We start from the raw sequence: 26971 nt of genomic DNA on the forward strand, positions 1-26971 counted from the left end.
TCAGGTAATGTAGTTTTTATTTAAATAAGATATATTACAGTGCAGAATAAAATAAGGAAGTCAATTTGGTTATTTTGCACAACCTCTTAAAAAAAATTTCCTTAGGAAAAGTGTCTCGTAATGAAACTATTCTGTGGTTCTGAGTTAGCCTGAACTGCTTGTAAATGGTGTGTACTTTAATAATCATTTAGCAATATTGTACATAGCTGCTTAATATAGAAACTCATGATGATAAAATAGGCTTGGCTGCTTACAACCAGAGGACATGCATTACTGTATATTGTACATTAATACAAAATTTTACGTTTTACATCTTGTTTGAGGTTTGGTCAAGCTAAGGTCTCTCCTTACAGGCCAGGATTGCCAGTGTGGTTTTCCTCTCTGCATTATAAGACTTTCAGGTCTGTTAACCTGCCCCTGGTAATCTTAACCTAAAATGTATATATACAGATATGCAGGTAGCCGCTTCCCTTTGCACATTTTAAATGAATGTCTAGAGACGGTACCGCTCACCGCACTCCCTCTCACACTTTTTTAACCTCTAGACATACCCAAACGTGTTTTTTTGAACATATTAAATTAAAAGCAGTTAATGTTTGACTACCCATTATCACTACTTTTCTGGTTTTAAGGGGATCCTAATGACAACAGTAAACCAACACCAGGAGTGCAGGACGTGTGAGAGTAAAAAGGGTATGGAACAGCGAAGCAGAGACTGCAAAGCCTTGGTTACTGCTTTATGAGGTCATAATGGTACAAGTGACCTCACAGAGGAGAGACCCATCCCATGAATCATTCTTTTGATTAGTTTTCATTTGTTTAAGAGTAGGTTTTTTGGAAAGTTTTTCAAAATTCTAAGTCAGTGTTCTAGAGCTCTGTTGTTTTCAAATACCAGTAGTGATGGTTACATCAGCATTAGAATGTTCAGTTAAGAACCTTCTATTCACTGATTTGTAATCTTACATCTTAAAAGGGTTAAAGTAGAATCAATCATTATCATCACTTGACTTGATTGGCTGTGAGATACACAGCTTGATCCAATCAGTAAAGACAATGGTACCTCTGTTGTGACCATAAGGAGATGGCTCCATGGCTTCTTTGTGGTTAAGTGTGAAAGGCATAAAAAAAACCATAGCACAGGGGAGCACAATAGTTTCAGGAATTTGTGCCAAATTCTGCTCTTAATTATGCAATTAGCTTAATTATATCTTAATCTGACGTTTGTATAAACACTAGCTAAAGCTGCAGACTACAAGTGCATCCTAAAGATTTTACTGTACTAGAGTACAGGAGTGAATGAGCATGGATTATAGGGCAGTCAGAAAACGAAATCTAAGGTACTTGTTTGGAACAAAAACCAGCCTGCAGACTGACCCTCCAGGACCAGAGCTGTGGAACCCTTCCATAGCAGAAATTGTGGCTGATGGAAGTACGTGAAGCAAAGCTCCCTTTGTGGCTGTTTTCGGAAGACCCACACAGAGGGGGATTCAAACAACGATATATTTTGACGATATCGCCCCTTGTCCTGCGAGTTCCGACATTCTAAGACACCTGGAATATTTTACTGGGGTCTGCACAGGCAAACCCGCCCCCCCGTTCACCCTCCCTTCCTGAGCGGGGAAGCGCGAGGACTGGGCCGGCCCCTAGTTTGGGTCAGAGGGGGACGAGGGACAGGCTGCATTCCAGTCACAGCTGGTGCACCTATCGCTCCCAAACTTCATTCTGGAAGACTGCTAGAATTACTCCTTTACTGTACACACTTAATGAATGATAAACTGCCACACATCAGAAAAATGATTAAATTACAGCCTACAAGCCAGTGTGGGCTTAGATGGAGTAAAAACGCTAACTCCACCCCACTCCCCAGCGCGGGGTGTATCCCTCTTACTTACTGGCCGAGGTTGGAGAACGGGCGTGTGAGTGACAGGTGGAAGGTGGTAAATGAGAGTGTGCAGGAGAAGAAATACTCACAGAGTGACAGAGAGAGAGGCGAGGCCCAGGAGAGCAGGAGTGGATCTGGTGCTGCAGGACACGTGCCGTACAGAGCCATGCTACATTCTCCCCTTAAAACGCACAGCTTTGGCGATGTTAGCATACAAAGTAGCGCACGTTAGCGCGGCATGCTGTGAACACCCGAGTCGTTAGTGCTAGCAGATGCAGTTCCACACGCGATTCACACACCTCTGTACCCAAATGCTCTCTGCTGGATCAACAGCGTTTCCCCCAGAACTGCAGGGCGCTGGACGTACTGGAAGCACCAGACTGCAGTGCATCGAGTGGTCGGCCGCTAACTGCCTGCTTCATTCAACCTACACGAAGCGCATCGATGAAAACATCCTTACTGAAGGTTAACACATTTGAAAGTCTAAATTTAACTGTTCACGTGAGGTTTTTCTTCCTCTTGAAGAGGGGAAAAATAATGGTAAGATCAATTTTTTATTGTTACTGTTTACGGTAGCTAGATGCTACTCTCCAACATTCTCATGGTCCTCTCTCCCCTTGACTACAGGAGGTTCCATTGCTAAATGACAGTACAGAACATCTGCTGCCACCGTGTTTCAGGAACGGAATGACTATTCATGGAACAGTGGAACAAAATGGAATGTTCTGGCTTCGGCATTAAGAAAATGGAGGCGTCAGTGTTAAGAACAAGGAGCCGAGAACTGAGAATCTGGTTAGTGCAGAGAATCTGTGTTATTTCTGTTACAGTCCTCCAAATCAACGCCCGAAAAAGACACAGTACATCCTCCCCACCCGCAAAATTTGAAAAAAAATTGACAGCACTGAGGTAGCTGCAGTTCAGAGATAAAGGCAAATTTTGAGTCAAAGCAAAGAAAAACACAAGTTTGAAAAGTGAAAACGAGCAATGTTGAATTTCAAATTGATGGGGATTGGGGGGGGTGGGGTTATAGGGGATGAAACCTTGTGGAATGTTCATGCAGGAACCTTCGCGAGAGGCTTCTGTTTCCAGTGGGGTGTTTTAGTAACTGCACACAGACAGACTCACACTGACAAACCCTGTGGTAAACAGCTCTGCTAACAGCTCCGAATTGATCCTTCTCACAAATACAAAAAAAAGAAGGAAAAAAAAAAAAACTAAATGCAGAAAATAGTGTTAAATCTCTGTACACGTCATAAATTTACCAGCTCCTCATGGACGAGGAGGGCAGCAAATATAAAACACTTTTAAAAAAGGAAGGACACATCGTGAAATGACAAATGGCCATACCAGTCCACTTAAAAAAATAAAAATAAAAAATACAAATTTAAAAGGCAATAATGACTGTGGGGGGGGGGGGGGGGGCTGAAAATAATATTCTCCAATCGGTTCAATGAATACTCCAGCAGAGGAGGCAGCTGGTTGGCTTACAAACTGGTGAACCACAATTCTTTACATTATTTTTAATCCAATTTAAATTTTGCTCGGAAACATCTTACTTGGTCTTGATACTTGTTTTTGTACCGTTTAATTAATGGCGATTAATGAAGTTTCTATGTTAATTGAAACCTTTTTACGGGCCATGCAGACGCGCGATCACACGGCACAGGCGGGCCAGGCTCGGGGTGAGTCAGGAGCCGAAGAGCTCGGCCAGGTTAGTGTCGGTGCTGTACAGCCACAGCACCAGGGGGAGGAAGAGGAGGACGAAGGTCCAGGACACGCCCTCCAGGCAGGAGGGCAGCGAGCTCTTCCCGCCGGCCGCCGGCGGCTCCGCCTCGCCGCTGCGCTCCAGGTACAGCCGCGCCACCAGCTTCAGCACCTCGTCCAGCAGGATCACCGGCAGGGAGATCTTCAGCACCATCAGCCACTGCGTCACGTTCAGAGGAGTGATCTGGAAAATCATCTGCGAGGGAGGGACATCAACGTTACTTACTATCACCTGATATCAAACTTCCCATTCAAACAGTACTTACTATCACCGGATACCAAACTTCCCATTCAAACATTACAGTAAACTTCCATTCAAACAGTACTTACTATCACCTGAAATCAAACTTCCCATTCAAACAGTACTTACTATCACCGGATATCAAACTTCCCATTCAAACAGTACTTACTATCACCGGATACCAAACGTCCCATTCAAACATTACTTACCATCACCTGAAATCAAACTTCCCATTCAAACAGTACTTACTATCACCTGAAATCAAACTTCCCATTCAAACATTACTTACTATCACTTGATATCAAACTTCCCACTCAAACATTACTTACTATCACTTGATATCAAACTTCCCATTCAAACATTACTATAACTTGATGTCAAAATTCCGATTCAAACACTACTTACTGTCACTTGATATCAAACTTCCCATTCATATTACGATTTCAACATTATTATTGTTTTCCACTCGAGAGAGAAGGAGAGAGATGTAGGGGACAGAGGGAGGAAGGGGTCAGAGCAAGAGAGCTAGGGCTCAGAGCAGAGTGCTCGGAACGGGGTCTGAATCGCAGGTAGCAGGGGGCGTGGGTAGGCAGGCGGGGCAAAGAGGGCGGAGCCTCACCGGGAGCGGCTCCACGTAGAGGATGAGGAAGTGCAGAGACATGGACAGGCAGATGGCCCCCAGCAGCCACATGTTCCTCCAGGGGGGCATGAGCAGCAGGGACTGGTTCTCTGACAGGCTGTGGGGCACAGACAGGGGACACACCGTTACCACGGAGACACCGTCTCCAGGGATAGACACATTATAGGCCACCGAGAAGGAACAACATCACCATGGACACCGTTATCGGATGCTGTCACCACGGACACACCGGTTGCCAGGTAAGAAAATGATAAGAGATCAATCCTGTAACCTGTAGCATGCCCAAAAAATTACACACCATAATTCCAAACGTCACAGCTCAGTATTCTACCAGAGTGCCTGACCCCCCACCCCAAAACTGAGGGGAGAAGAGATCAGCGCTCTCAGGATGCAGTTCTGCCACTGACCTGTTGAGGGCGTTGCACATCTCGATGGTGACGAGCACAGACAGGGCCATGGTCATGGGATAGGGCGACTCGAACACCTGACACTGCACCCCCTGGAACTCGACGTTGTCCGGAGAGCACTGCAGGAAGTGGCTCTGAGGGGCGGAGACACAGCGGACATGTGACCTCAGTACCGCGGTGAGGGGGAGAGAGAGTGCGTCTGTGTGAGTGTGTGTGTGTGTGTGTGTGTGTGTGTGTGTGTGTGTGTGTGTGTCAACAGGACCCGTAGTGAATAACATTACATAGCAGATGGGGCAGTGGTCCAAACATCACACACAGACTCAGTGACGCACACTCACCAGTTGGTAGTATGTGACTCTGGGCCCATCCTCGGCAGCGATGAACCACCAGGCCGCCGCCCCAACCGTGGCCACGCCCACATAGCCTGCAGGGGGCGGACCATACAGGGGTCACTCAAGGGTCACACACAAGAGCTCTGACCAGTATCAGGCTCCCTGATACTCAGTTAGCATACGTCTGGGGTCACACTGAGCGCTCAGCTGCAGAAACAGCCACTTCCTCAGCTTTCAAAGCAGGCCACCCAAACTCCCATCCCAGAGGGCCGCAGTTTTTCCGCATGCTGCAGGATTTAGCTGCTTTATTTTAGTCACTGCTTGGCTAGAGTCCACATACTGTGTGGTCTTTTATTCAAGGCCTAAATTGGCTGCTGACAGAAACAAAACCACAAAACCCTGTAGACACTGCAGCCCTCCAGGACTGGAGTTAAACCCGCAGACGCTGCGGCCCTACATGAGTGCAGTTAGAGATCCCTGGTTGCTCAGGAGGAAGCCCCGCCCACAGGCCGGCGCGCACTCACAGCCGATGGTCAGGTATCTGAAGAAGAGCCAGCCAGAGATGAGGGGCTCGCGCGCGTTTCGGGGGGGCCGGCTCATGATGTCCAGGTCGGGGGGGTTGAAGCCCAGGGCGGTGGCCGGCAGCCCGTCCGTCACCAGGTTGACCCAGAGCAGCTGCACGGGGATCAGCGCCTCGGGGAACCCCACGGCCGCCGTCAGGAAGATGCTGTCGCCAAGGAAACACAGCCGTTAAAATGGAGAAGATGCTGTCACCGTGGAAACCGCCACTAAAACAGGGATTCTGCGCCCACGGAAACAACCATGAAGGTGCGAAGGGGGCGGGGCCTCACCAGACCACCTCGCCCACGTTGGAGGAGATGAGGTAGCGGATGAACTGCTTCATGTTGTTGTAGATGGCCCTGCCCTCCTCCACCGCCGCCACGATGGTGGAGAAGTTGTCGTCCGCCAGGATCATCTCCGAGGCCGATTTGGCGACCGCCGTGCCCGAGCCCATGGCGATGCCGATCTCCGCCTTCTTCAGGGCGGGGGCGTCGTTCACCCCGTCTCCCGTCTGTCAGTCACAAACGTGAACGCAAGCGCAGAAGCGCACACGCACACACACACATACAGACACACACGCACGCACGCACGCACACACACACACACACGTACAGACACACAGGCACAAAGAGAAACAGGTTAGTCTTAGTCAGGACCAAACCCAGCACTAGCACACACACACCCAAAATGCAAAATACACAATCAAATGACCAACTGGCAGCAATGGAATGTAACAGTTCCCTTTCCCCATCACTCCACATGTAACACCACCTGATTTCCATGAGTTTGCAGAGAGTTAACTGATTACTAATGTCACTGATTGGCCAGAGACCCCACTCACTCTGGTGTCTTACTTCCTGATCAGAGGAAAGAATGAAACCCAGCAGCACTGCTGGCATCTAGGTCCCCGATTTGATTACTCCTACTTTTACCTCAGCCTTGAGCCGGGTACATTCTTCTGTGCAAAGTCTCGTAGCATTCTAATTTCCTCTGTCTCTCTTTCCCTCAGAAGATTCAACACACATCTTGATTGTATAAGTAACTACTAAAATGGTGGAACCAAAACCAAATCAAACTAGGCCTAAGCAAAAACCAGAACATTCCATTCAATTTCACAGAATGCAGCTAACATGTGCTAAGACAGCTACATATAAATCTGAGCTTAAGCAGTGCACTATTATTGCTCATTATACTGCTAGCTAGCTGGAAAGCATGTCAGAAAAGGGATAAGCTAATTTGCATAATAACGCTTCAGAGTTTTCGTTTGCTAGCGTTAGCTTGAGGCTAGTAGCTTTTTGCCAACATTCCGGCTACAATTTGCCATGGCCTCAGGGACAGAGCTAAGGGGGTGTAACAGGGAAAGCTTTCCGGGACACTAGCGGGTCCAGGGCGCCCCTAGAGGTGTAATGGTGTGCGTGCGCGTTCCCTCTATTGCCATATGTTCAATCATCATATTATCACCATTCAATCATTTACCATGTGTACATTATCCCCATTAAAAGCCATTAGTACACTGCTGTCAACATATTATTCCCACAACAGACATACTGTCAACACATTCATCCCATTAATATATCCTGGAATTCCATTTGGAGCGGATGTTTGTGTTTTGTGGCTCAAGAGTGCAATCGGTTGCATTTCTCAGCATTTGCCTCAGCAGTGCCAGAAATCAGTGCCGGGTCGCACCAGAGTTGCAGAATGCAGCTGGTGAGACACTATTTTTATCAAATCATGAGAGTTTGACTCAAAGACAGAAGGCTAGTGTAAGTCAACAATACAATACAAGACAATGACACAAGTGAGTAAGACAATAAAATTGCAACTCTCGCCGGTTCGACACATATATAGTATGTTCTCAATCACCTCTGCCAAGAAGTCATCACAAAGCAGTTTCTTGTATTTGGTAGAAACTGTTAGAAATAGCTGCCGTTAGCTAAAAGAGGAGCAAATGTCTGCTTGCGAGTTGCGCTCTCACTCCACCCAATGATTATGGTGTGCTTCAAAAAACGCAGCCCTGGGGCCACTTAATTTGCACTTTCCACAGTATGGTTAATGAGAAGCTACAGAATAAGATGTCTTTCATAAAATTAAAATAACCAAAAGAAAACATTGCATCTTCCAGTGCCTTCTAGCACCTTCTAGCACTTTCCAGCGCCTTCTAGCACCATCTAGCACATTCTAGTGCCTTCCCGCACCTTCTAGCACGTTCTAGCACCATCTAGCGCCTTCTAGCACTTTCCAACGCCTTCTAGCACCTTCTAGCACCTTCCAGCACCATCTAGCGCCTTCTAGCACCTTCCAGCACCTTCCAGCACCTTCCAGCACCTTCCAGCACCTTCTAGCACCTTCTAGCACCTTCTAGCACCTTCTAGCACTTTCCAGCACTCCATATCCTAATGAAACTGAATCCCGGCTCAGTTACCAGGGCAGCAGTGCATTACCATGGCGGTGATCTCGTCGTAGGACTGCAGGTACTCGACGATCTTGGACTTGTGGGAGGGCTCGACGCGGGCGAAGCAGCGGGCGGTGAGCACGGCCTGGCGCTGGGCGGCGGGGGGCAGGTCGTCGAACTCGCGGCCGGTGTAGGCCCTGCCGCTGATGTCCTCGTCGGGGCCGAAGATGCCGATGCGGCGGCAGATGGCCACGGCCGTGCCCTTGTTGTCGCCGGTGATCATGATGACGTGGATCCCGGCCAGCCGGCACAGCCGCATGGAGGCCGCCACCTCGGCCCGGGGAGGGTCCAGCATCCCCACGCAGCCCACGAAGGTCAGGTCCGTCTGCGCCAGCGAACGCACCAATCAGAGAGAGAGAGCACATCCCATCAGCCAATCAGGAAGCGGGTTTTGGCTTCACCGCCGCTGTGACTTGACACTTTGTTTTCCCTCCTTTCTCTCACACACGCAAAAAAGCACGCACAGATGCGCACACTCACGCACTCACGCACGCACACACGCACACACACACCTCATACTGGATGAAGCGGGTGGAGTCGTGCAGCAGCATCTGGTCCCTGTGTGGGGGCGAGTCCCTGGTGGCGAGGGCCAGGCAGCGCAGGGTGTCCCGACCCGTCCCGTACTCCCGGATCGCCGACAGGATCTTCTCCTTAATCCCCGCCGTCAGCGCCACCTTCTTGCCGCCCACGCGCACGTGCGTGCACCTGTCCAGCACCCCCTCTGGGGCCCCCTGAAACACACGCACCGCCCCGTCGTCATAAGCATCATCACCACCATCATCATCATCATCGTCATCATTCATATCATCACCATGCACATCATCATCCACCCCACCTACATCATAATCACCATCATCATCATTCTTACAGTGTTTTATTTAAAAGGCCTTTCCAGATCCCAGTTGCATTTTCAGAAGTCACACAACATTCGTAGAAACACAGCAGGAGGAGAGTAACATACACCTGCCTACACAAGCACACAGAACACATCCAGCACAGGTCCAAACAGAGAGGAGTGTTACTGCAGCGCCAGCAGGTACAGGTGCAGTTAAATATGTAGGTACAGGTGTTGAGCAGGGACAGGTGCAGTTAAATATGTAGGTACAGGTGTTGAGCAGGGCCAGGTGGGGTTAAATATGTAGGTACAGGTGTTTGGCAGGGCCAGGTGGGGTTAAATATGTAGGTACAGGTGTTGAGCAGGTACAGGTGCGGTTAAATATGTAGGTACAGGTGTTGAGCAGGTACAGGTGCAGTTAAATATGTAGGTACAGGTGTTTGGCAGGGCCAGGTGGGGTTAAATATGTAGGTACAGGTGTTGAGCAGGTACAGGTGCGGTTAAATATGTAGGTACAGGTGTTGAGCAGGTACAGGAGCAGTTAAATATGTAGGTACAGGTGTTGAGCAGGTACAGGAGCAGTTAAATATGTAGGTACAGGTGTTGAGCAGGGACAGGTGCAGTTAAATATGTAGGTACAGGTGTTGAGCAGGGACAGGTGCAGTTAAATATGTAGGTACAGGTGTTGAGCAGGGACAGGTGCAGTTAAATATGTAGGTACAGGTGTTGAGCAGGTACAGGTGTGGGTGTGGGGGTTTCAGAGTGTGACGTGCTCCGTTTGGCAGGGGGGCAGGGCGTTCCCGTTACCTTGACGAACATCTTGCCCGTGGAGGAGTGAGGCTTGTTGGGGGTGCAGTACACAGACATGGACTTCCGGTCCCTGGAGAACTCCAGCGTGAACTCCTTCTTCATCAGCTGCTTTATCACCTGCAGCACCAAATGCTTCATCACACACTGACTGTACACATCATCATCACCACATAACTAACACACTGACTGTACACATCATCACCACATAACTAACACACTGACTGTACACATCATCACCACATAACTAACACACTGACTGTACACATCACCACCACATAACTAACACACTGACTGTACACATCACCACATAACACACTGACTGTACACATCACCACATAACTAACACACTGACTGTACACATCACCACATAACTAACACACTGACTGTACACATCACCACCACATAACTAACACACTGACTGTACACATCATCACCACATAAGACTGTACACACTCATCTCACCACCATAACTAACACACTGACTGTACACATCCATACCACATAACTAACACACTGACTGTACACATCACCACCACATAACTAACACTGACTGTACACATCATCACCACATAACTAACACACTGACTGTACACATCCACTCATCACACTAACTAACACACTGACTGTACACATCACCACCACATAACTAACACACTGACTGTACAACACCCCCACCCCACACTAACTAACACACTGACTGTACACATCACCACCAATAACTAACACACTGACTGTACACACCATCACCATCACCACATAACTAACACACTGACTGTACACATCACACCACATAACTAACACACTGACTGTACACATCACCACCACATAACTAACACACTGACTGTACACATCACCACTAACACACTGACTGTACCATCACCACATACTAACCACACTCGACTTACACACTACACATCACACATAACACACACTGACTGTACACATCACCACATAACTAACACACTGACTGTACACATCACACACATAACTAACACACTGACTGTACACATCATCACCACATAACTAACACACTGACTGTACACATCACCACATAACTAACACACTGACTGTACACATCACCACATAACACACTGACTGTACACATCACCACATAACTAACACACTGACTGTACACATCACCACATAACACACTGACTGTACACATCACCACATAACTAACACACTGACTGTACACATCACCACACTAACCACTACTTACAATCACACAAACACACTGACTGTACACATCACCACCACATAACTAACACACTGACTGTACACATCACCACCACATAACTAACACACTGACTGTACACATCACCACCACATAACTAACACACTGACTGTACACATCCCCCACATAACTAACACACTGACTGTACCATCACACACATATACTACACACACATAACTAACACACTGACTGTACACATCCCACATAACTAACACACTGACTGTACACATCACCACCACATAACTAACACACTGACTGTACACACACACCACATAACTAACACACTGACTGTACACATCACCACATAACTAACACTACACTAACATCTAACACCGATCACCACCACATAACTAACACACTGACTGTACACATCACCTAACTACACACTGACTGTAACACACCATAACTAACCACTGACTGTACACATCACCACACTAACTAACACACTGACTGTACACTCACACATACTACACTACTATCACACCACATAACACACTGACTGTACACATCACCACCACATAACTAACACACTGACTGTACACATCACACACATAACTAACACACTGACTGTACACATCACCACACATAACTAACACACTGACTGTACACATCACCACACATAACTAACACACGACTGTAACTTACACATCACCACATAACTAACACACACTGACTGTACACATCACACACCACATAACTAACACACTGACTGTACACATCACCACCACATAACTAACACACTGACTGTACACATCATCACCACATAACTAACACACTGACTGTACACATCACCACCACATAACTAACACACTGACTGTACACATCACCACATAACTAACACACTGACTGTACACATCACCACATAACTAACACACTGACTGTACACATCACCACCACATAACTAACACACTGACTGTACACATCACCACCACATAACTAACACACTGACTGTACACATCACCACCACATAACTAACACACTGACTGTACACATCACCACATAACTAACACACTGACTGTACACATCACCACACATAACTAACACACGACTGTACACGATCTCACCACAATACACTAAACTACACACTGACTGACACATCACACACACATAACTAACACACTGACTGTACACATCACCACCACATAACTAACACACTGACTGTACACATCACCACCACATAACTAACACACTGACTGTACACATCACCACATAACTAACACTCTGACTGTACACATCATCATCACCACATAACTAACACACTGACTGTACACATCACCACCACATAACTAACACACTGACTGTACACATCACCACCACATAACTAACACACTGACTGTACACATCATCACCACATAACTAACACACTGACTGTACACATCACCACCACATAACTAACACACTGACTGTACACATCACCACCACATAACTAACACACTGACTGTACACATCACCACCACATAACTAACACACTGACTGTACACATCATCACCACATAACTAACACACTGACTGTACACATCACCACCACATAACTAACACACTGACTGTACACACCACCACCACATAACTAACACACTGACTGTACAAATCACCACATAACACACTGACTGTACACATCACCACCACATAACTAACACACTGACTGTACACATCATCACCACATAACTAACACACTGACTGTACACATCACCACCACATAACTAACACACTGACTGTACACATCATCACCACATAACTAACACACTGACTGTACACATCATCACCACATAACTAACACACTGACTGTACACATCATCACCACATAATATACACTCCATTATACACAGCAGTGCTTCCCACAGGACGGAAATACACTTGTGGTAGTAAACTCTGCCGGGGGGGGGCTGACCCAAAAACCTAAAAACGGTCTAATATTCATATTAAACAGTGCTCTACTGTACAAATATCAAATGGTCTGTGTTAGACATTTAACATAATATTTTGGTTTACTACCAGCTAGCTTGCTAGTGTGATTTTTCATAGACAGGGGGAATGTGTTTTAAATTAATAAACAAATATTAACAGTGCAATAGATTGTGTTGGAAATCATCTGCCGGTTTCAATCAATCCTACATTCCCCATGAAGATGGCCTCTGGTCACAGAGACTTTGTAAACGCTGTCACTCATGCCGGCTTTGACAAGACCTATTCGCTGTCTCTGGTATTGTCTACACCCCCAACATATTGTCTACACCCCCAAATTTTTCACCACAGTTAACCACTTTGCGAAATCCCCCTAGTAGTGGGCACAGATTGCTCAACTCAGACATTCATTGCTCCTGCAACTAAACCATGAGTTCAAAACAGAAACTCTCTGTTCTAGTTTCATTAGTAGACGATACACGACAACTGAGCACTGAACACACTGAACGGAGGGCAGACTCACCGAGCAGCAGGCGTTGGCTCTCTCAACCTTGGACAGGTTCCTTAAGTCCGTGTTGAAGACGTTCATCTTCTCCGCCAGGCAGCAGAGAGCAGTTTCTGTGGCCTCTCCCACCTTCTCATACACACCTTTAGCCTAAGGACACACACACCATATATATAAATATATATATATATTTATGAGAGGGACAGAGACAGACAGAGGCCAGAAAGAGGTGCATGCTGGGATACCTCATTGTAGTCCAGGGAGGAGTCGTTGCAGAGGGCACAGATGGTGGCCAGCTCCACCAGGCTGTCGAACTCTGAGCACCGCACTGGGCTGCCATTTTGGGACCTGGGACCAGCAGGGGGAGGGAGAGAGGGAGAGGTGTCATTATTAAGCATTTCATACACAATGTTTCCACCCCTGGGGCATGAGATTCCCACAATGCATCACTTTATACAGCACAGCAAGGAGGGAAATGCATATTGTATATATATATATATATATAGTATATATATATATATAAGTGTGTGTGTGGACATGCATATGAAGTGTGTGTGTGTGGTTTACTCACACTACTCCCTCAGGTGTGTAGGTAGAGCCAGTAATGGTGAATTCACTAAGAGAGCAGCTGTCTCCCTCAGCACTGTCAACGATGAACATCTGCCGAAGCAAAACTCAAATCAGCACTGACACACATAGCGGTTAGCGATGCAGCTATGTAGCTCAGAGGTTGCAGGTTTGATTCCCAGGTGGGACACTGCTGTTATACCCTTGAGGCACTTAACCTGAACTGCATCAAGTAAATATCCAGCAGTATAAACGTACGGTAAGCTGTGTGTCACTCTGGATAAGGCCATCCTCTAAACGCCTTAACGCGTACGATGATGATAAACCATTACAATTCAGCCATTTGAAGCTTCTAGCCAAAGCGACTTTCAACAGGGGGATTTAACAAAATCACCACTAGCACAAATAGGTAAAGACCCAATCACACGGGTGCCAGACCTTACAGGTGAGTGAGGCTGGCAGCAGGACTGGAGACTTTCAAAACGCCAGCGAGCCCTTCACCGTCACACCCCCGTCTCAAAACGCACTGAAAGACTCCCCACGGTAACCCCCTAGAGCCCCCCCCCCCATGCAGCTGCACGGGGCGGCGGGGCGGAGCCTCACCCTGCACACGGACATCTGGTTGGTGGTGAGCGTGCCGGTCTTGTCGGAGCAGATGACGGAGGTGCAGCCCAGCGTCTCCACGGAGGGCAGGCTGCGGACGATGGCGTTCTTCTTGGCCATGCGCCGCGTGCCCAGCGCCAGGCAGGTGGTGATGACGGCGGGCAGCCCCTCGGGGATGGCGGCCACCGCCAGCGCCACGGCGATCTTGAAGTAGTACACGGCGCCGCGCACCCAGGACCCGCCGTGCACGGGGTCGCTGAAGTGGCCCACGTTTATGAGCCACACGGCGATGCAGATCAGGGAGATCACCTGCCGGGGGGAGAGACGGACAGGCTGAGTCACCCTACTGACCCCTAAAACTCAGGAAACTCATCACTCAGTCCTCAGGTAAGGTAGCGAAAGGAAAAGTCAGCTGACGATTACTCAAATAAACCACACCTAACTACCGGAGACCTACTTGACATTGTGCAAACATTATGCAAAAGTATGCAAACTGCAACAGTAACAAAGGCTCAGAATGCTTAGAAAATTTGTTGCCCAGGTTAACAAGATGCCTGTGTAAGATGTTAAAAACTACAAGTACCATGATCCACTGAGGCACTTAGTCGCCAGCCACATAATTTTTGCCAATTAGCAACCGAAGTAGGCCTTCAATGACCCTTCTGATGAATACCGTGGGCTGCATTTATGAGCGAAAGGTGCTGTAGAAACACAGTTACTGTTACTATGACGATGATGATTGGCACCTTTGAGAGCTGCTCGCCGAACTGGTCCAGCTTCTGCTGCAGGGGGGTGCGCTCCTGCTCTGTGGCCACCATCTCGTCCCGGATCTTCCCGATCTCCGTGTTCACGCCCGTCGCCACGACGACGCCCACTGCCTTGCCGGCCGCGATGTTGGTGCCCTGTGGCGATAATGACATTAGTGCTAGTAAAGCCTCAGGCCCAGCTCCAAGCCCAGCTCCTGCCCTAGCCCCAGCCCCAAGCCCCAGGCCCAGCCCCAAGCCCAGGCCCAGGCCCAGGCCCAGGCCCAGGCCCAGGCCCAGGCCCAGGCCCAGCCCCTGCCCTAGCCCCAGCCTTAGCCCTAGCCCCAGCCCTAGCCCCAGCCCCAATCCAGGCCCAAGCCCAAGCCCATGCCCAGGCCTAGCTCCAAGCCTAGCCCCATGCCCAGCCCTAGCCCCAAGCCCAGCCCCAAGCCCCAACTGTACAATATCATGTTCACAGACCTGCAGCAGGTAGGATGGGTAAAGGGATGCTGCAGAAGACACAATATAAGCAAACTGCAACTGTGTGTGTGTGTGTGTATGTGAACGCACGCGTGTGTGTGCGTGTTTATACAACTAGGGAGGAAATTAGAGCATTTAATTGGCTACAGTGCTCAACAGTGAGGGTCCTGGTCAGCAGGCTGCCCCCATCACATCCCTCACTAGCGCCCCCTCTGGTGATCAGGCACAGCGACAGCTTACTGAAAACAGCATGTTCTTCTTGTCCTGGTTGACAGCACGGGGGTCAGGCACAGGGTCCGTGTGCTTAATGACCGACACTGACTCTCCTAAAGGAGGAGAAAAACACAAACACAACCATTAAATATGTAAATATACAGGCGCATTCACATTAAATACAGGCCCATTTACGGCAGCTGCATGGCCATTCACATTAAATACAGGCCCATTTACGGCAGCTGCAGGGCCATTCACATTAAATACAGGCCCATTTACGGCAGCTGCATGGCCATGCACATTAAATACAGGCTGCTTTGGGGCAGCTGCAGGGCCATTCACATTAAATACAGGCTGCTTTGGGGCAGCTGCAGGGCCATTCACATTAAATACAGGCCCATTTACGGCAGCTGCATGGCCATGCACATTAAATACAGGCTGCTTTGGGGCAGCTGCAGGGCCATTCACATTAAATACAGGCCCATTTACGGCAGCTGCATGGCCATTCACATTAAATACAGGCTGCTTTGGGGCAGCCACAGGGCCGCTCACATTAAATACAGGCTGCTTTGGGGCAGCCACAGGGCCGCTCACATTAAATATAAGCCAAGAGCCAAGAACACGAGCCAAGAATAACAAGAGCCAAAACAGCGGAACGAGTAAAAGCAGAGTAAAACAAAGTGTGAGGCGAAGAACACAGCTCACCAGTCAGGATGGACTGGTCCACCCTCAGAGTGGTGGACTTGATGGATGTGAGCCGGATGTCGGCAGGAACCTTGTCTCCCACTGAGGAAGGAGAAGGGGGGGGGGGGGTGCAGAAGGGGGCCAGCAGGCTTAATTAAAATGTGAAGCCAAAGTTATAACAATAGAAGTACAGCTGACTCAGCACTCTGTGTTATTACAGGACATTCAGCAGGTCTGGCTTTACTCCCAGACTGTACTCTCTCCTGTTATGTTCATAGTCTGGTTAAGTGACTGTACTCTCTCCTGTTATCTGCATAGTCTGGTTAAGTGACTGTACTCTCTCCTGTTATGTGCATAGTCTGGTTAAGTGACTGTACCCTCTCCTGTTATGTTCATAGTCTGGTTAAGTGACTGTACTCTCTCCTGTTATGTGCATAGTCTGGTTAAGTGACTGTACTCTCTCCTGTTATGTGCATAGTCTGGTTAAGTGACTGTACTCTCTCCTGTTATGTGCATAGTCTGGTTAAGTGACTGTACTCTCTCCTGTTATGTTCATAGTCTGGTTAAGTGACTGTACTCCCTCCTGTTATGTTCATAGTCTGGTTAAGTGACTGTACTCTCTCCTGTTATGTGCATAGTCTGGTTAAGTGACTGTACTCTCTCCTGTTATGTGCATAGTCTGGTAGTCTGGTTAAGTGACTGTACTCTCTCCTGTTATGTTCATAGTCTGGTAGTCTGGTTAAGTGACTGTACTCTCTCCTGTTATGTGCATAGTCTGGTTAAGTGACTGTACTCTCTCCTGTTATGTGCATAGTCTGGTAGTCTGGTTAAGTGACTGTACCCTCTCCTGTTATGTGCATAGTCTGGTTAAGTGACTGTACCCTCTCCTGTTATGTGCATAGTCTGTTTAATGATACATGACTCCCTCCTGTTACGTGCATAGTCTGGTTAAGCGTATGAGGACACAGTGATCTATGGCAGGTACAGCAATTAGGACACAAACACGTCTGTGTGGAATCCCCCTGCCCTGAAGCAAAGCGCTCCACTCTGGGAACAGAGCACCCTTCATGACGACAGAGCTGAGTAGAGGACACAGTCTTGTGCAGCGTGTGCAGCGCTTAGCACTGACGTCATATTAGCCCACACTAGGTGAGTACTGCATTGAATTGTAGAGCAATGTCTTGTCAAGGTCACATGGGGTTACCCCTTCCAACCCCAGGACTGTGCCCTTAAAGACGAAAGGCCAATAACTGGCAAAGCATTCTGGGTAATCTTGAGTAACCATTTAAAATGTAACTACACACTAACACAGCCATCTGTGCAGCATGCATGCACACAGGCACTCAAACACACACACACACACACACACAGGGAGAGAGAGAGAGAGAAATAAGAGTTGTTTTCCCATGTCTCATATGCAAGCGCTCTCCATTGTGACCCTGTAGCCCATTTCTAAATGTGGACCGCACATCTAATATACATTTCACATGGAGAAAAAAGGGGGTCATGTACACTTAACTGGGTGACCTGGTTCAGCGCACACACGCAGGGCTGTATGCAGTGTCCCACGCTATTCATTTGCTTAACCACACGATAAACGCACTGAGTGGGAGATAAGCTGTCGCCGTGGCCACGTCACTGAGATTACGCACTCCTGCCCAGGTGCAGCGCTTCCTGTGGTACAGGGGCTCCGGTAAAGACAAGTCCCTCTCCAGGCAGCAGAGAGGGGTCTGTCACTGAGTCCCAGTGCCACAACTACCCTCAACCTGGCCCCCCCACGACACCGCTTTACACTGACCTCAGTGTTATAGAGGGGCTGCCAAGAGGAGCACCAATCCCCTCCCCCTGAAAGGCTGCGCACACACACACACACACACACACACACACACACACACACACACTGAGTGGGGCGCTGGGTTAGTGTGTATAGGCAGGATGGGAGTGGGGTGCTGGGTTAGTGTGTATAGGCAGGATGGGAGTGGGGTGCTGGGTTAGTGTGTAAAGGCGGGATGGGAGTGGGGTGCTGGGTTAGTGTGTAAAGGAGGGATGGGAGTGGGGTGCAGGGTTAGTGTGTATAGGGAGGATGGGAGTGGGGCGCTGGGTTAGTGTGTATAGGCAGGATGGGAGTGGGGTGCTGGGTTAGTGTGTATAGGCAGGATGGGAGTGGGGCGCTGGGTTAGTGTGTATAGGCAGGATGGGAGTGGGGTGCTGGGTTAGTGTGTAAAGGAGGGATGGGAGTGGGGCGCTGGGTTAGTGTGTATAGGCAGGATGGGAGTGGGGTGCTGGGTTAGTGTGTATAGGCAGGATGGGAGTGGGGTGCTGGGTTAGTGTGTATAGGCAGGATGGGAGTGGGGTGCTGGGTTAGTGTGTATAGGCAGGATGGGAGTGGGGTGCTGGGTTAGTGTGTATAGGCAGGATGGGAGTGGGGCTGGGTTAGTGTGTATAGGCAGGATGGGAGTGGGGTGCTGGGTTAGTGTGTATAGGCAGGATGGGAGTGGGGCGCTGGGTTAGTGTGTATAGGCAGGATGGGAGTGGGGTGCTGGGTTAGTGTGTATAGGGAGGATGGGAGTGGGGTGCTGGGTTAGTGTGTATAGGCAGGATGGGAGTGGGGCGCTGGGTTAGTGTGTATAGGCAGGATGGGAGTGGGGTGCTGGGTTAGTGTGTATAGGCAGGATGGGAGTGGGGCGCTGGGTTAGTGTGTATAGGCAGGATGGGAGTGGGGTGCTGGGTTAGTGTATAAAGGAGGGATGGGAGTGGGGTGCTGGGTTAGTGTGTATAGGCAGGATGGGAGTGGGGTGCTGGGTCAGTACGAGCGTCCTGCAGGAAGCAGAGCTCACCTGCCACCTCCACGATGTCCCCGGGGACGATGTCGCGCGCTCGGATCCTCTGGACGCTCTTCCTGTCCTGCCGGTACACCTTCCCCATCTCCGGCTCGTACTCCTTCAGAGCCTCGATGGCGTTCTCTGCGTTCCGCTCCTGAAAGGAGGGAGGGAGGGAGGGAGAAAGGGAGAGAAAGAGACAGACCCATCACTTTCACTCAATCGTCTATAGCACAGTTCTGCCATCTTCCCCCAGCTAGGAACCCTGCTCATATTCTTGACTTTTATTATTGGTGTGACTTCCTCATAAGGTCTCCTCCAAAGTGTGCTCTGCCAGTCCACCAGTTCAGCTGCACAGTACACCTGCAGTACGCCTGAATTCACAGCAGGTGCAGGCAGACTGCAGTCAAATATTTTAATTTTATTCAACAAAATAAAGAAAAGTGACTCACCTGCCACACGCCTACGATGGCATTGGCTATTAGAATAAGCAGAATTACAAAAGGCTCCACGAAGGCTGTGATGGTTTCCTCTCCCTCCTCAAACCAGGCCAGGAGCTGCAGAGAGGGGGAAAGGGCATAATGGGGATCTCTCAATCATGGGGTTTCAACTCAATAATGCTTCATCGGCACGACTGTATACTAACAATATTGTCAATTAACAAGCAATTAACAATGACACGTAAGACATTTAATTAAGAGTGGAATAAAATACATAAATAAAAAATAATGAATGCATAAACAAATAACCAAAGCCAAATCTACAGACAATCTGCAAGCTGAATGAAAAATGCGGACAAGAACAGCAATAAGCACTGCTCCTACTGCAAAAACTACTAACAGTACAAATATCAGAGATTTCTCTCTCTCTCTCATTTAACAGAACACTTTGACTATCATTCTTGAACAATGAATTTGAAATATGCTTCCAGCAGGGCTCGGGGCCAACAGCGATAAAAATCAAACAAAAATGCTCTTTGGCTTTTCTGCATAAAATGTCAACACGACTACTCGTTTTCCTAAATGTCTTCCTACACACTCAAATCAGAGCATCGGTCTGTTTTTCAGTGAAGTGAAGAGGAGAAGGGGGGGGTGGGGGGGGTCCTGAGATACACACACTCATTGACACACAGTCCCCACAGAGGGAGACTGACAGAGGAGCACACTTTGCTCTGGGAGTTTTCACAATATCTCAAGGACTTCTTTCCTAAAACCCCATGTGAAGCTGCAGAGATTGAGTGTTCAGGACAACAGGCGCCCAAAAGCGTCCTCGAGCAGCCCGGGCGTGGGTCCAGTTAGGCCCGCTCACGCGAGGGAACCGGAGGAAGCAGGGATGCAAACGCCATCATGCAAATAGCGTGAGCGATCTGTTCAACAGGGACGCTCAGACAGTCAGCTGTTTCTAAATCTGACCAACTCACAGAAAATTTGCCTGTAGGTCGAAAGTATTCTGTGAATTAGCATAGCCTACTACAGCAATGCAAGCGCCGAAACGGCCTCATCGCTAGGAATACTGGTTGCATTTGCCACGACACTTTTCACAAATATTTTATTTACGCAGCTGTCATACAGTGCCCTCCATAATGTTTTTTTCTTTTCTTCATTTGACTCTGTACTTCACAATTTTAGATGTATAATCAAACAATTCACATGCGGTTAAAGTGCAAGATTCTCTGCTTCTATTACAGGGTGTCTTTATACATTTTAGATTCACCATGTATAAATTACAACACTTTCTATACATAGCGCCCTCCCCCACCGCCATTTCAGCTTCTAAAATTTGGGACTGTCCACATTCACTTTGGGATGGGTAAAATGGTCTCTCAGGGTGATTCTGGGATGATGGTTAAAAAGTTCGTTTAGAGCCCTGGTTCCAAGGGAAATTAAGGTTTTGATTATGCCACAATTATGCAAAATGGCCCCCTGTTAAATAAAATTCCTTGGTTGCATTCAAGTTACTGGAATGGATGTGTCTGCCTGTTAATTATATAGCGATGAATACAGGCTCATCATCTTCCAGCTAGCAATTCAGGATGCATGCCTGCGTTTACTGTGATCCTGAAATTTATGAATATTTCATGGTTCCAATTTGGGCAAGATGGCATCCTTCCATGGTGTCATGTGTCACTGGGTACGCCTCGTTGACATCCGTTGATGATATAAAATACAGTCTCCGGTTGCTCTTTGTACATCCATTATCTCAATTCATAGAACTGGACCCTTTGAAATGAATTCTTTTTAAGTAACGTGGTTACTGGAGTTGCCTATGTATCTGTACCAGGAAATAGCCTTCTTCAATTATATCAAAAAACAAATGACCTTGAAAGCATTAAAACTAGAGATTACATTACGCTATTCATAACATAACATTTAAAAAATGTTTGTTAGAACTGTCAAAATTTCTAAAATATTATAGACCATCCGTTGCCCAATTAGATGAAAATTTGACCAAGTAACTGTTGATTTAACTTATTCAATGTAGCAGTAGGGCAGCCATTTTGGGGGAAAAAATGGCCACCACAGGGATTCTGGGTAAAATCTGTGATGTAGTGTCAAATGTAGTGTCAAAGCAGGTCTATGAGCTACAGTGTGTCTATTTTTGCAGGCACTAAACCTCAGCAAGAAGTAGAACAGTCTTCACATTGCAGACATTACTTTGTTAGCCTGAATAAAACATGGCATTGAAAAAATCACACAGACTTCTCATTCATAAAAACATCAGCAGCACAACATTCTTCAGTTCACAGGTCCGTAAACTAGGGCTGTCAAAAAATATTCGAAGTTCGAAAACTATTCGAAAATCTTTCTTTTTTTAAAGTTCGAACCTAAATTTGAGCATGCGAATATTAGTTTTGGATCGCGCGTATTGTAATTAACATGCAGGCTTTAATTTCATGTGGCGAATCATGTTTGTGCACGCAAAGTTCATTTCCTGTGCTAACGTTACTTCCTCTGTCAACAAAAAAACATTCTGCCCTGGACCCAGAGCAAGTGGATCGTCTGGTTTTCCTTGCCAGTAACCGCCGGTGATACTTTCAGCTCCATGGACACTGAACGTTACTGGTCAGCTAGCCTTGCGAGCCAGTCTCTTTTTCCACTTCGTTCAACGGATCTGGTCAGCTAACAATTTAGGCTAAATAATGTCAGTAAAACTAGGCAGTAAATGACAGTAAAACTAGGGCTGTGTATCGAAGTCCAGTACTTGACCAAATGACTTTGGGTCTACCGACCACCAAAACACACCTAACCATTCGGTTCCACATTTCAAGACTTAATGAAATGAAGAAAGAAAATCCATTAAAACAAGCTCAAAACAATCTCCATCTGTCTCACAGGTATCTAATTTGTTTTTTCGCCTCAACACTACATTACATTACATTTATTTGGCAGACGCTTTTATCCAAAGCGACGTACAAAAGTGCATGTCAAGGTCAATGGAACTACAAAACCCAGCTTCAACATCGTCTTTACTAGTAACAGACATCTGCTTGGCTCTTCACGTTACCCACATGGAGGAAAAATTCAGTCATGCAGACCTTCATGACCCAGTCAGCCATGACAGCGTTTTGAAGCCACCATCGTATCACAGCAACCACGTTCTAAAGCCTGGTTTCATTTCACCGAAACAGAGGGCAGCGGTGCCGAATGAAACAAACGCTCTAAGACACCGGCAGCGAAGTCAAGGCAGGAAACACCGCCAGTACACGCCATCAACATGAGGCCGAACTGCGCTACGTTCGCATGGAGGAAACAAGATGTTGCAACAGCATCAAGTGCTTCCGCTGAGTGCCAGTCAAGCATACCACTGCAGTCAACAGCAACTGCGAACTTATTAGTTATCAGTTTGCTTACTAACTAGAAAGATACAGTCAGTCAGCCCTGCAAAAGCGGCCCTGCCCACTATAACAGTCCAGTAAGAAGGCTAGTAGCTAGCTAGCTAACTTTCGCAAGGAAGGCAGAACAATGGTATGGTTGGTTTTGAAGGAACGACATTTGGGTACGAGCCCGTAAACTCTGAGCGAATCGCCTGCCTAGTACCAGGCGGTGATCGATGAAGCTTCGCTGTGTCTCCCCCTGGACTTGGGGAACCAACCAGATCCCTGGAAACGGCATCACCGTTTTAAACGAATTTGAACTTCCCTAGCTGTCCCCACCCTGCCAAGCATAACCCAAAATGCTCCAGGAACAAAGACCCTGCAACACGACAGGGTTGATGCACTGCCACACCCAGCACCGGACAGGGCTCAGGAGACACCCACCCGTGACCCAGCAGGCGTCTCTCCCCTCACACAGCTTCTGAAAGCAGTACTTACGGCTGCCACAACAGGGCAGCACTCATTTGTTTGAGGAGATTCATGCTCAAGCATTCCTGTATGTAAATGTGTGTATGTGTGTGTGTGTGTGTGTGAGAGAGAGAGAGAGAGTGTAAGCACGTGGGTGCGTATATGTTTTGTGAGCATGTATATTGTAGTTCTGGACTTCGGGCAGTACGGTCAGGGGGTAATATCAGAAGAATGCAAGCCCGCACGTGCCTGTGTGTGCGCTGTGTGTGTGCGCGTGTGCGCATCTGTGTGTGCGTGTGTGTATGCGCGTGCGTGTATGCGCGCGTGTGTGTGCGCGCGCGTGTGCTGTGTGTGTGCGCGTGCGTGTGTGTGCGCGTGCGTGCGTGTATGCGCGTGTGTGTGTATGCGCGTGCGTGTGTGTGTACACGCGTGCGTGTATGCGCGTGTGTGTGCGCGCTGTGTGTGCGTGTGCGTGTATGTGCGTGTGTGCTCGTGTGCGTGTGCGTATGCGGGTAAGTGGGTTACCACCAGTACTTATCACTGACCAAAGCTCAGCAGGTGAGAACTTGAAAACCCTTTTCTGTAGGGCGGCCAAGGAGCTCAGTCAGAGCTCTACAACGCTCCCATTTTAGGAGCGTTTGCTCCTGACAACTGACGTGTGCTAACGGATAAAATAATTTAAGAGCAGATCTACTAATTAGGATACATTAGTGTGCCCCTAAATTTTTAAACTTGAGAGCACAGGTTAACAAATGTTAGCATACAGGCCTGAAACCAAGTTATATCTCTGGAGCCAGAGCCATCTGTCCCAATTCAGCATGATTGGTTCACAGATTCTACACACACACACACACCAACTACACACTCCTTAAACAGAAACGACTGAGGTTGAAATATTACTTTTAATATCACCGTTTCTGTATTATTGTTGAAATAATACTGTGGCAATGGATATCTTGCACCGTAATACAGCACAAGAAACTTCCGTTACTAACCGGAACCTTCTATAGTTCAGAAGCAGAATTATTATTCATCATAATACTCATCTACTTTTCTCTAGGGGTGAGAGTATGTTCGTGTTTGTCCGCAATCGTGCATTTGTGTACTAGAGGTAGTCGTACTTACAAAAGATATGCAAGCTGCCAGGAGGAGGATTCTAACGAGCAGATCCTCAAACTGTTCGAGCACGAGCTCCCACAGTGACTTTCCTGCGAGAGGGAGAAAGCGGAGGTCAAACAGGAAACAGCAGCCGGTGACAGGTGTATTCCACAGGTATAAATACGGGAGAACACAGAGGCAGCAGACTTACCCTCTTCAGCGGGTAGCTCTGCAGTTGGCAGGTCCAAGGAGGGCACCGACGACAAAACACATTGAAAGAAGGGTTACAAAGATGGCAACAGTTTCAAATATTTTTCCTTGTAGCGCGTTAAAAGCCAAACATCGGAGGTTAAAGGACAGCGTATCGATGGCTAGTTGTGCTCATTCATAAGATATTGGTAGAGCTCCGCAACTGTCCTGCTAGCCTGCTAAAATTTACACAACAACACCGCCCTGGACAAAGTTTGGCAACAACAGTCAAGACTATGACAAGTAGAATCAGGTATCGTAGAGAAAAGTTAAAACAAGGACCTACACCCACATCGCCCCACATGGATACAAAAAGCACATATCCTAGTCAACACAGTCGCAAATTAGCTAACAGTTAGTCTAAACGGTTAAAAAGGAAGCGCTGTTCTCAAAATCGAACCAGTGATGACTGACAGCTACCAGTTATAGACTGTGAATGTAACTTAGCAATAGGCTGCAATGCGTTGCCTACTTGTGGTTTATTTCAGAGCACTTGGCAGAAAATCCGTATGTTCTCAGTAGAAGTCCTGTGTTGCAATACCGCTTAGATGTAAGACAGTCACCATCTACCGGTAGTGATGAATCTTACATTTTGGTCAACCAAATAACGTTAGGCTAGCTACCTCCGCCAAACGTCCGACATGAGAAGCTAGCCGGCATGCTGGAGCATAGTTTGTAATAATACATCGGCTGTAGTTCACACCTTTTGATAGACTTACCAAGCACGCAGTTAAGGAAACTTAAAAACATCGCAGTTCCTAAATGCCAGCAGTCGTCGCTTCATTTGATTTTTACAGCGTGCCCGTTACAGGCCCAATTCCATGCCTTGTTTCCACAGTAGGTTACTCCACTTGTTTCCACGGTTTAACGTTACTCTCGTAGTTTACCGAAGCTTTACTAATTAACTTATATTTTACGAAAACAAACCAAAAAAGACAACACTCACCATTCGGCCCCCATTTTTCCTTCTGCCGCTTCACCTGTTCCAGACCGAGTCCGGTGCTTTCGTTCACGTTGAAATGGTTGTAAACTTCCTCAACAGTTTTCGTGTGAGTGTTCTCCATGGTGGACAGTCGCGTTAGGACAGACTCGCCTTATCCCGACTCCACCTTGTCTCACTAGCCGTACAGCCTTCCTTCAAGCAACAAAAGCAACCGTACGACCTGAAGTGTCGAAATAAACTCTACGTTCACCGGGGAGTAGGCTCCAACGAAGGGAATTAACAAACGGCAAGATTCAGAGACATTAACCAGCTATCTGTCAAGCTAGCTAACAAGTAAATGCGCAGAATCAAGAGCAAAGGGTCTAACGTCAGCTAGCCGGCTAACTAGCTAAGCGGCGCTCCGTCTCTCCCAGTTTCCCACCGGCTGTACTATGAATTACACCGAATTTGGAATGTGTCCAACGGGCATAATTCCAACTCCCCGGAAGGAGCGACGTCAAAAAGATATTTCCTTTGATACCCAGAGTTTGTCGGTGACGAGCGCGATGGTCTTAAGCGTGGCGCTCTCCTTCGCAGCCGGACAAGTTCGCTGATGTTAGCTTCTGTTGCAAAGTACGCTTCTCGCGGATGTCCTCTGCCAGCCCGTTGTGTCGCCCGTTGTCCCAGCTCGCGCCTGCTGCCGTCAGCGCCAATCGCGTGTCAATCCCGGTTACCGTGCGGTATCCG

At 47.8% G+C, this 26971-nt stretch overlaps 1 protein-coding gene across 1 annotated transcript; it reads right to left on the minus strand.

Annotated features, from left to right (window-relative positions):
- On the minus strand, positions 1-26971 carry atp2a2b (ATPase sarcoplasmic/endoplasmic reticulum Ca2+ transporting 2b). Its single transcript, XM_064309610.1, has 21 exons — positions 26249-26971; positions 25265-25282; positions 25081-25163; positions 20126-20230; positions 19692-19830; positions 16876-16956; positions 16198-16283; positions 15481-15636; positions 14735-15043; positions 14136-14224; positions 13810-13912; positions 13583-13714; positions 9922-10041; positions 8792-9010; positions 8269-8604; positions 6118-6338; positions 5791-5993; positions 5273-5358; positions 4935-5068; positions 4507-4624; positions 1-3842 (listed from the first exon to the last, which is right to left on the minus strand). The coding sequence occupies exons 1-21, from the start codon at positions 26364-26366 to the stop codon at positions 3570-3572; spliced, it is 3129 nt and encodes a 1042-aa protein (XP_064165680.1). The 5' UTR covers positions 26367-26971; the 3' UTR covers positions 1-3569.

Source organism: Anguilla rostrata, chromosome 14, assembly GCF_018555375.3.
Source record: "Anguilla rostrata isolate EN2019 chromosome 14, ASM1855537v3, whole genome shotgun sequence".
Classification (NCBI taxonomy): domain Eukaryota; kingdom Metazoa; phylum Chordata; class Actinopteri; order Anguilliformes; family Anguillidae; genus Anguilla; species Anguilla rostrata.

Coding starts and splice junctions, on each gene's coding strand:
- atp2a2b (XM_064309610.1), bottom strand. CDS start 26,366: ATGGAGAACACTCACACGAAAACTGTTGAGGAAGTTTACAACCATTTC. Junction 19,831..20,125: donor CCATCGTAGGCGTGTGGCAG/GTGAGTCACTTT, acceptor CCCTCCTTTCAG/GAGCGGAACGCAGAGAACGC. Junction 5,994..6,117: donor AACGTGGGCGAGGTGGTCTG/GTGAGGCCCCGC, acceptor CCTTGGCGACAG/CATCTTCCTGACGGCGGCCG.